We start from the raw sequence: 11639 nt of genomic DNA, 5'->3' as shown, positions 1-11639 counted from the left end.
TACTGTATGCATTAAGTCCAATGTAGAGGTATCATGTAATCCTCTCTGTGTGTCTGACATCAGTGGATATGTCACAGTCAGGAACAGTCTTTACAGGTGGCTGAAGATCGTGTTCTGTCAGGTAAATAACAGCCGCAGACGCCTTTTCAACGGTGTGGCCACCACAGCAGTCAGAGCTGCTATAGTGAAGAATATAGTTTGAAATAAGGAAGTGGATTGTTCAGTTCAAACCTGCAGAGGAAACTGAGACACACATTGTCGTGAGCTGACTTTTGTGGTCTAGAGCGAGAGAGAGAGAGAGAGACACCCTGATCAGGCACCGCTTGTTTCTCTGCTGCTTCTGTTTCTTAAGTTCGACTCATCTCGTGGAACAAACAGCCGGGAGTTCAAATGGGCTGAAGCGAGCACTTTGCTTCGGTTTACAACAGATCCATGTGTCAGGATGAACAGCAACAGTAAATCGCCAAACTCCACTGCAATAAAAGCAGAGATCAAGAGGCATGAATCTCTCCAGAGTGCAATCAACAGACTCTCCAAGCAGTTTGAAAGAGTCGCGGATCAACAGCTGCGCTCAGGCCTGAAAGTTTACCTCCACAGTATTCAAGGTAAGCTCAGCCTTCTTCATGCTCTCTGTGATGGACTTCTGTTCGCTGTTTTCAGAGAAGAAAGCAGCACATTACCTGTCGGCTACACCACTATCAGAATTTGGTGCATCGTCTGACTTCCAGGACGCTTTAATGCATTTCTTGATATGATGAACAGGAAAACTCGTTAACAGTAAATGCAGACTTTGGTTCACAGTAAGTTTAGTGTTTTCGTCAGCATTAGTCATGGGGTGTGGGGGAACATGATCGCCTAGGTGATAGATATCTTCCTCCGCGCTTCCTGTGTCAGTCGGTGTGTCTTTTGTCGAGGACGACTTCCTCTGCCGATGTTCATTTTCATTCTCATTTCGCTCCGAGGGGCAAAAATTCACCTCCTGGCGTCTTGTATGTGGTGGATTTTACTTATCAGTCGGCCTCTGGACACGGGGCGACCAATGGCAACATCCCTCAGCAGCTATCGCCATGGCAGCAGGATGAAACCTGCTGTGCGGCCTACTTCCTGTCTGCCAATCTGCAACTGCCCTCAAAGCCACTTCCGTTCATACAAACAGAGCCTTTACATGAGAAGCTGATCAGTTTTACATCATTTCCTCATATCTCTATCTATCTTGTCCCTAACAAGTTCACACAGCGCTGATTCAGCCGATCACCACCAGATGTATTTTTGCATTACAGAAACCAATCACAATGTTTGTTTACAGTCACTTCCTGGTCTAAAGCCGCTGCGTGATGAAGCTTACAAACAATTGAATTTTCCAGGATCAACATGGCAACACATGACATGCACTCTGTGTTAATCCAGACCCCAGCACATACCGTCCCTCTGCCTCCACATCAGTAACCTCATTACATCAGTGTAAGTGTATGACACTGTTTTAGCAAGCTAACTCGCTAACCCTGCAGTAGCTCATATACTGTAAGTACAGCACCAGGTTGGTATTAGACTATAAAAATCAAATACTAATGACTTAAAGACGAGCAGTGAAAGGATTTTGTTCCACTGTCCCGGCAGCACAAAGGAATATTTAAGAAGAACAGGGACGGGAACTTAAAACTGAAACCCTGTGGTTGAACGGCTCAAAACACAGCGTCGACATGAAGGCTGTCACCTGCGATGTGAGGTCACAAGTAGACGCTGCTTCGTTTTAGCAGGTCTGAAAACCACCGAGGTAGACTGTGAAATCTCACGAGTGAGCGACAGATTAGATGCAACGGATGATGTTTGCTCATCGCTCCACAGAAAAACAGGGTGTGACAGATTAGTTCTGGCTTTCTGAACTCTAGCATCGGTGGAGCGTTATCATCAATGAATGCTTTGTGTGAGACAGAAACGTGTTTAAATTAAGTGTTATTATTTACTCAGCAGTGGTGGCAATAGGGTCAAATTTATGAGCGAACAAACAGGACGTGTCTCTGTTTCTCACGTCTCCCTGATGCATTACTGAGCCTATTGTGTAATCCTTGTGTAAGAGTCCTGTCATCGCCACACGCTGCACTGTGCTTACACACACACACAAAAGGTCTATCATTCGAAATACAGGGTACGGCTGTATGTATTGTGCATTGCACATTATGATAATGATCCCTCAGATGTGGTTCAAACACTTGTTACCAGTGTAGTTACTTTAAAAATGCAATATATTACATATTACTAGTTACCGTCATCTCAAAGTAATATATTACATGACAATATTACTGTCTGCGTAGAGTAATACGTTACTTATTGCACTACTTTTTAGTTACTTTCAAAAAAATGCCCAAGTAACCTCTACAGAACAATTAAATAGCCGAGATATCTTTAAATAAATGAATGTCCTTGGACACAGCGATGAGCAGGCAGACAGAGGATCAAAGTCTGAGATATTATGAGATAGGAATGAATATTTTTAATTGCAGGCTCAGTCATATGAAACACAACAGACCTGTACCTTCTATAATGTAGCTTATAATGACACGACAAGATTATTATTATTATTATTAAACACACAGATCCTGTATTAATACGGTCATGTTGGCGTGGATGGGTTCTTAAAAAAAACAACAAGAAACGCTTCACTTCGGTCGGTAACGCAGACAAAACTGTAGTAATATATAACTGAAATATCATCAGTGATGTGTTTTATTACTCCATTACTGCTAAAAGTAATATATTACTGTAACGCATTACTCCCAACATACTACATTTTATAATTATTATTATTATAAAAAACTGTAAAACTGTGCACAGACAAGCTGCTGTATGTGGCAGCATCTTGCTCTTGGCCCTCTGCCTGCTCCTCCAACGATGACGTAGTTGACACGCTGACGTCACATGCGGCGCGGACGTCATCAGTTACGCCCTCTCCACACTGTGGCCAAAAAACATTTGTGTCCAGACGTTAGCGCTCCGGAGAGCCAGACAACACCGGGGTTTTTTTTTAACTTTTTTAAAGTCTTATTCATTAGCCTGAAGCGGAGGTCTTTCGATATGGTCTGTGGCGGTTTCACCTGCTCCAAAAATGCGCTTTGTTCCCTGAATGTGGTTTATATGGTGAGTGTACAAAATGGATCATCATGCTAAGTGTCAAGCTAAGCTGCGTTAGCTCAGGCTAGCTGCTAGCTTCTGAATGTGCTAGCGTAACGTTAAGCTAGCGGTTCGGCTAATCACTAATGGTTTTTCGCCCTTTTTTTTTGCTCCACATGCCTCTGTTTTCGCTCCCGCAGATGACTTTTGGTATGAACTCAAGTTTGGTTTTATTACGTGTTAGAAAAGTTAGACGTTAGCCAAGTAGACAAGAGATGTAGCGAGTAGAGTCCTTAGCTTGTAGCTAACCTCGCTAGCCTGTTAGCTATCGCCATTATGTGTAAAGAAGACACCGTTAGCTTGAGGCCAGCTGACCTGAAACGGTCCAGTGGGACATGCTGGGATGGTTTTGTCTCCCACAACGAGATATAATCAGCTCGTGTGTTTGTGTCTTTCAGTCATGTGTGTTGTGATTGTCAACACTAGCTAGCTAACATAAGCTAACCGTGAACAGATGGTTAACCTGAGATCAGAGATATAAAAAACACCCCCTGCTCCAGTGAAATCCAGCACAACAGTCCTTCTGTAGATTATAGATTATATAGATATATATTATAACAGATAACAGCTGTGAACACCAGGAGACACTAGGTTTTATGGTGAATGTTGAGGCTGTGGTTAGTGGATTATATCTTGTCACTTTGTAACCTCCACATGTGTAAATGAGGTAGTCAACCTTCAGCCAGCCTGCAGCATAAAGTACAAAAGGCTGCTGAAAACAAGAAGTGGTCTCAACAAAATGTGGACACTGTAATCTAAGAAAGATTGTGTCCATGCAGGCCTGTTGCATTGCATCATACATACAGGTTTTTCTATTGTCTCAGTCTGTCTGACTGTTGCTTAGTTTTACTGACGTGTCGACCCTGTTGGTTGTTTTTGCCTCTCCTCTGACATGTTTTCAGTTTTGTTGGCAGATAGTGCTGATCTGTCATGTGTATTCATACTTTGTAGAGCTGAAAACATCTGTTGTTAATAGATCAATATAAAAAAAAATAGACATTGATTAATCATGTAAGTCAGCCTGGACCTAAAATTCAACTATTTCACTGTTCATTCTTTGGGTACGTATTCGGTTTCTCAATTTTTTGGATTCAGGATTTTTGTTGTTGTTGTTGTTTTCTGCTAAATGTGGGCCATCAGTGAAAGAGAAATGCAAAATATTGATATATATTATAGTTATTTTGTCACAAAAAAATGCATACCAGTAGATCGGACCTTGTTTAACCTAACCACCACTAAAACACAACAAAGAACGATGCAAACAACAACGCAGTAGAGTAGCCGAATGCACGAGTCCTGCTGAGAGACCCCCAAACCTGGACTGGACCTCTAAACATTCGTCGATGATTACTACCAAAGCTCCAGAGCCCAGAAGTGGTATTCATGTCAGCCCTACATTTAAGTCATACCTCAAGTTTAAATACCTCCCTGGTAGTTCCAGGAAGGGTTGCAACGCCACGTTATGAGATTTTCACCCTTCAATAACCATCTCAGAAAATTTCACAGTTTCACGCTATATGGTATGACACAGTTATCATCAGTTACAGTGAAGAATGAAGACTTTATTGCAATTTCACAAAATATAATGTCTGGTACATCGCTGCAACCCTAGTTCCAGTTTCTCAAATGTAATGATAAGTTGCTCTTTTGTCTTTAATATTGATAAACCGAATATCCTTGGGGTTTGTGCTGTTGTTCACACAATGAGAATCAATATGAAGATGTCATCTGGGGTTACCGGAAATTACAGTAGACGTTTTCTGACGTTAAAGGATAAGTTGACCCAAAAAATTAAAAAAATCAGTCATTATCTTCTCCTCCACACGCAGAAGGAAAGTTGAGTGAAGTTTCAAAGTCCACAGATCATTTCTGGAGCTTCAGAGCAAAACAGTGTTGCACAACTGAAGTAGGTGGAGACTTGTTTTAAAATGAAGAGAAAAAGAAGCTGTGAAACCTCAGAAATGTTTTGTGTGCTCTGAAACTTCACCCGACTTTCCATCAACATTAGGCTGAGTAGAAAACAACTGAATCTTCAGCATTAGGTGAACTTAACCTTTAACATTTTGATTAATTAAAAAAGGTATCTGTCATGTTAATCACACATGGAAATTAATATTGGTTGCAACCCTAATATAGTGTTATAACATTTTCCTCTTCGGTTTTGTTTAGTACAATCTATAGATGAAGAGTCAATGTTGCCGTGACAGCATTGCGTCACTGCATTGCAGTTACGTAATACAATTTTCTGAGTGGAGCTTATTGCTGAAATTAATTGCGAATGCCTCTGTTTATGCACGCATGCTCATAATATTTATGAGACCATAAAGTACCCACAGTTTACATGACAGAACATAAAACAATAAAAAATCAGTTTTTGAGGCTTACACATCTTGATGGTGTTTGTCTTACTCCCTCTCACCTGCTGTCTAAATTCCTTTTGTGCTTGCCAGGTGTACGTGTTGTGAAAGCCATGGGAGTTAACCTGGCATTTCATAGTGCACGCTGCGAACCGCACTGGTGAAGTAAGCCGAAAGAGCTCAATGTCCCAGTCGCCTCGCTGCCGAAAGAAACGCATGAGACACGACCCGCCCAGTCAGAAACCTTTGGACCGTGTGCACGTGCCACCGATCAAGTCGACGGCTGAGTCACTGTAGCTGTCATTGGTGTGATGATGCTGCAGTTGCTGTGTAGAATGAGGAAGACAGTGACAGCAGTGTAGGAACACGTATAAAGACAAGAAGGACAAACGGTCCCTTCATGACAAGATTAACCTACTTGGGTCACGCTAGCACGCCAACATAACTTATATAATGTTTTGTCCGTTCCCATCAAAGATTGGTTTGAGTAATAGATTTTAACAGATGATTGTGTTATATTTGCAGTTTGTGTCTGCATCTTTTTAAAGTAATCGATTTAAAGAAACAACAAATGTGACAAAACTCAACAATGAACTTGGTGTTTTTAATTTGTTTCAGATGATCTGAACTGGAAACATTGTCCAGCAGTCTTATGACCCCGGAGCCACATGAAGAATTTTTAATGTTAAACGCAAATCTTTAGTCAGCCTGCTTCACCTGCATTATTAACACTTCAACTTAGAGCTCTCAAAGACATAACTAGTGTTTTCAGGGCTGTTTGTGGTGATAACAGCTCTGTAATCAGATGCACGCTGCCTCAGCTGACTCTGGTTAACTTCCTCCCCTCTGCTCCCTTCAGCTGGTCGGGCTGCTGCTGATCGGAGTGGCAGCATGGGGGAAGGGGTTCGGCTTGGTGTCGAGCATCCACATCATCGGAGGGGTCATCGCGGTGGGCGTCTTCCTGCTGCTCATCTCCATCGTAGGACTCATCGGGGCAATGCACCACCACCAAGTCATGCTCTTCTTTGTATCCTTGCCCAACCTCGTCAGCATTGACGCACAAGTTGACAGATAGTGTGACGCAACAGTGATTTGAAAGTTATGTTGTTTCATTTTTGTCAAACGTTTGCACGGTTGTTTCTTTGACCTCCTGCTCCCAGTACATGGTCATCCTTTTCATCGTTTTCCTCTTCCAATTTGGAGTTTCCTGTTCCTGCTTGGCGATGAACCGCGGGCAGCAGGTGAGCAGTTTTATTCTGCATCCATGTTAAATTACTTTATACTAAACATATTCATGTCTGGATAAATAGACCATCTTTGTGATTTCATGTTATTCGTCTTATTTGCTTTTTTAAGGAGGCGCTTCTGAACTCTGCCTGGGGGATGATGAAAAACGAGACCAAGACAGACCTGGAGAGCCAGCTGAACTGCTGCGGGCTGCTCAACGTCACCGCCAGTCGGACACAGTTTGATCACGACTTACAAAACTGCAACGCTGTAAGGCTCAATCCCATTTCAAATGTTCACCTCTGCACCTCAGAACAGTTTCAAGGGGTAGTGGTTGAAATCTCCCCTGTCATGAAATGGGACAGCCCTTCGAGACCCTCGTACATCTTCAGTAGTTGTCGATGGTGTAAATGTAAACGGATGCGACAGGATATTTCTGGCATGCTGTCTTCAGCTGTGGTGATGTCTTGAGTTACTGTGGCAAGCCTGCTGTAATTACAACACCATTCATCTGATCAAGTTATTATGAACGCTCACAATTCGTTCAGGACTTCCCACCATCAGTCAAGTCATCAAATAGAAAAGAAAACTGCTTCATTACCTCTGGCAGTGCTTTGTAGGCCAACAGTAGCAACCTGTGCTCCTACCCTGCCAGTCTGCACTGATATTAGAGGAGCGGTACCAAGTACTTAAGTACTTGAGTTACATTTTGGGCGTCGTATAACATCAAAGAGGGAGAAAGCAACATTGAAATACGTCCAAAGGCAGGACTGCCATGCTGAAATTGGCAATAACAAATGGAGAAAGTCAACAGAGGTGTAGCCTTAAGTTGCTGCGTAACAAAAATACTTTGTTTCCGTTGCATTTTGAAAATATACAGTCTGCAGTAAATATTGGTTTCACTGTGTATTTCCAGTTACACAATATCTCCCACTGAGAAAATGTGACATAAGCGTTTCCCTCACCCAGAATAAGTTGAAAGAAGGCCTTCCTGTAGTTCTCAGAATAGATTTTCGTAGCTATTACCAGTTTAGCTCACAAGCCGTTGACTCATGCTGCTGAAGACTAAAGGCCTTTCTTCTTTTTTTTGTGTCTTTCACTCCAGTTATGCAAAAAGAAAGGTTTCTGTTACACCTGCGGGGATATGATGCTGAATCATGCAACAGAGGCTCTGAAGATCCTCGGGGGCGTCGGACTGTTCTTCAGCTTCACAGAGGTGAGCGTCCAGACCTTTATCTGCTCTCCTTCCTCCTCATTGTATCCTTCTGTCTGTCTAATATGTCTGTGAGGGACAAAAGACACTAAATGTCTTCATCAAGATTGCTGTATTTAGCCAAGTGGATATGTGCACCTCCATTTGCAAGTGTCCACTTCTTGGGAAAAAATCCAATCTAGTTCAAAATTGGGTTTTTCTGAGATTTTTGTGGAGCAAATCACCCAGTAATCACAAAGGTCTGAACACACCAGCATTTAAAATGGCAATTTCTAAGCGCCTACAGTGCTGATTACCGAGATGAAGCTGTTGTAGCTTATTTACTGTGTTGTAACATCCATCCTGTCAGAATCCAGACAGGAGTCAATGGCTGAATAAACTGTGTGAACTGTTTGTCCAGTTGGCGACGGGGTTGAGTGAATCTGAACAAATAATGTACAAAATGAGAACAAACTGTGAGGGGAGGAGTAAACGACACAGTGAGGCTGTGAAGCCAAAACCTCACATCTAGATTAGGATACATGTCCTGATATAGTAAAGTCACTTAATTTGATAAATTAACACATGGAAAGGCTTTGGAAGTCGCCAATACGGCCTTTGATTTCGCTGATGGATATTGAAAGCTCATTTTGATCAACTTAAGATTTATATACTTCGATATTTAAGACTTGAAATCATCCCTAAATACTAGAATTTTTTTCTAGAGTCACATGATGTAGATCTTCATATCACAGAGCCCTCAATGACTTCTTAAAATGTCTTGTATCGTCTCTAGCCCAAAGACAGTCAGTTTACTGTCACAGAGGAGGACTGAAACCTGAAAATATTTCCATTTAAGAAGCTTGAATCAGTGAGTTTTGTTTTAAAAAAAATCCTTTTTAATTTCTTCAACAGATCCTGGGAGTGTGGCTCGCTGTGCGCTACAGGAACCAGAAGGATCCACGAGCAAACCCAAGTGCTTTCCTATAGTCTGTCCCACGTACACAGTGCAGCGCCATAGATGAAGTTTCAGACACACTGGTACACATAGCATCACGCACACCTAGAGGCAGACACTCAGGCATATAATACAGAGCCACACCAACGACAACAGCACAGAATGGACGAGCGCACGTAGCACCTGACAAACACTGAGAAGCAAAACAAAACACACCTTCACCTGAGACTGAGAAACTACAACATCTGGTCAGAAAGAGCTCAAGCTGGAAGACCTGGACACTCATGTATGAAAGGATAACTTGTGATACCACAAGTGTGGCGGTGTGGTGTCGCGACCCAGCCTTGATTTGAGTACCAGATCTCCTGATTGCCGCCTGCTAGTTTCACAAGCGATGAGACATCTCTGCATGTGTCCTCCGCCTGCACAGACAAACAGCCTCTTTGTTTGTTTCATTCCTCGCACCAATCAAATGACTGTGCAGTGCTCGACAGCTAACTTGTATGCACCTAGACATTTTTTCCCTCTCGTCTCTAATGTAGTGCCACCACTTTAACAACAAGTATATTCCTCTGGTCAGTGCTATCGGTGATGTGTACAACTGTATATCCAAACATGTCCGGTGTGATGTTGTCAGCTGAGGAGGAAAGAAAGGCTCATACTGGACGTGTGTTGTAAAGTAGTTTTTGAATTGTATGTAAATGTTTTTTTGTTTTGTTTTTTCCAGATGCCACAAATGCCGGATTAACAGGATTAGGAAGCAAGATTAGATTTTAGGTGATGTAGTTGCTAGTCATTCTGGTTCAAATATTTATGAACTGTAACTGAGCCAACTAACTTTTAACAGAGATGTTAGGATGCCAATGGACTGCTGCCTCGATGTTGTAAATAATCTTTTCGAAGTCATTCTTTGCCATGTGGTTGCTCCTCTTGTTGGGAGGTTTGCCTGCATATATGAGGTCTTTGAAGGCCACAATAGAAAGGCGAAGTCCCTCCTGTTCTGTTGGACCATTGTGGGACCTTATTTCAGAAAAAGTATGTATGGTAGTGAGCGGAAAGAGACAATTGTTCCTTGAATTACATATATGATGTTTGTCATTTTAAAAGATATTTTATAAACTTGAGAAAGTCCCAGTTTGTCATAAAACTGATGAAATATAAGACTTAAATATGTAATTTTAAAGAATACACACCCAGCAGCCGTGTTAGTGACGTTAGCTTGTTTAACACCAAAACATTACAGCACAATATGTAGGAATTACTAAGATTAACAACAAAATGTGAAGAAATATTAGAGTTTCAGTCAAAGCAGTCTATGTTTTGTGTTGCAGAGACAGCTACTGAAATTAGCATGCTAACCAGCTAGCCCCAATGTTTTAAAGGCTCCTGTGTTAGCGGTGTTAGCACCGACACTCCCCCATTGCTCCGAGTTCACAGTCTGGGCGTACTTGAGCTTATAGGACAGCTAACTGAGCTAACTAGCGGTTGCTCTGGTGATGTGCTGCCCCCTGTTTGTTTTGAGTATGAATTCAACAGGTGCCCAGTTTTTACATACTGTGCCTTTAAACCTTGTCGAGCTGTTAGTGTACATTAGCTCGCTCACAGACTAACTCTCCTTTAACACAGCTGCAGTTGTCAAAATGGCCAGATTTCTTGTGATTTCCATCTTTTTAAATGCTTTTTCTGTGCTGACGTGACGGCCATTTTGGCATAGCTGACGTATATTGCGTTGAGAACGGTTTCACAAAACTGGACTACTTCTGCCACTTTCTTGATTTGCAAATGTATCTTTTTAATTCACAAACATACGTGTGATTCGTGGCACAGTTCAAATGGGATCAAAAGTGCATCTTCCATCGACTACTGTACATATTGTTTCTGAAATAATGTCCCGTGGGAAACGCCAGAGGAGTCGGGACCTCGCCTCTCTATGATCCACTCCCTCCTGTATTTACTCTGTTCCTTTGTGTCGCACAGTGATGTTGCTTAGTGTAGATTCTGGTTGTAGAGAAGTGGATTCAGGTACGTATCATGACCTCCTGTGTAACTGGAAGAAATCTCAAAAATGTAAAAAAAAAAAAAAAAAAGTAATAATGATAAGTGCTGTTTGATTTCAGGTAATTGGGTAAATTTGGCCAAAACTGCTCATCGCTTAAACCCAATTTTGTTTTATAGTGTTAATTGTGAAAATGTGCTTTTGGTTGCAACATTTCTTTTCTTTTTTAATATTTTGAATTTCTTCTGTAGAATAATTATGTTCTCTGTTGCCATCAGCTCCTTTTCGTTCATCAGTGTTATTAAATGCTTTGTAAAAAACTTGTTAAATATTTTCAGGATCTATTTAAGTTTTCGTTGGATGATGCACATGATAGCCTCAAGTTATGTTAAGTTTTTGGTGCCGAACTCGATGTTGGTCATTTGATGAATCATTGCTCATTAATTCTCTCTTTTAAAGATGTGTTTTTCTCTTTTGAATCGCTTTTAACTTAAAGGACTAACACTAACTGTAATTATATCGTCTTACTTGAATCTGTCGGCTGATATGGATTACCTGCTGCTGGTTTGGAGTTCTCGCTGGTGTAAAAAAAAACAAAAAAACAAAAACATTTTGACAGATCTTAAGCATTATTATGCCATATATTACACCTCACTTTGAATTTGTGTGCACTTGTTCTTCAATTTATCTTGATTTTTTGAGACCTAATTTTCCAAATAATAAAACCTCGATTGGAAACTG

General features: G+C 41.4%; 1 protein-coding gene across 1 annotated transcript; it reads left to right on the top strand.

Annotated features, from left to right (window-relative positions):
- The first annotated feature begins 2950 nt into the window (after window positions 1-2950).
- Window positions 2951-11639, top strand: tspan31 (tetraspanin 31). Its single transcript, XM_073470166.1, has 6 exons — window positions 2951-3135; window positions 6385-6552; window positions 6686-6766; window positions 6882-7022; window positions 7858-7968; window positions 8860-11639. Exons 1-6 carry the CDS (start codon window positions 3073-3075, stop codon window positions 8932-8934), a joined length of 639 nt encoding a protein of 212 aa, XP_073326267.1. The 5' UTR covers window positions 2951-3072; the 3' UTR covers window positions 8935-11639.

The sequence above is a fragment of the Pagrus major genome, chromosome 7, assembly GCF_040436345.1.
Source record: "Pagrus major chromosome 7, Pma_NU_1.0".
NCBI lineage: Eukaryota > Metazoa > Chordata > Actinopteri > Spariformes > Sparidae > Pagrus > Pagrus major.
This window is presented reverse-complemented; position numbering and strand designations above follow the sequence as displayed.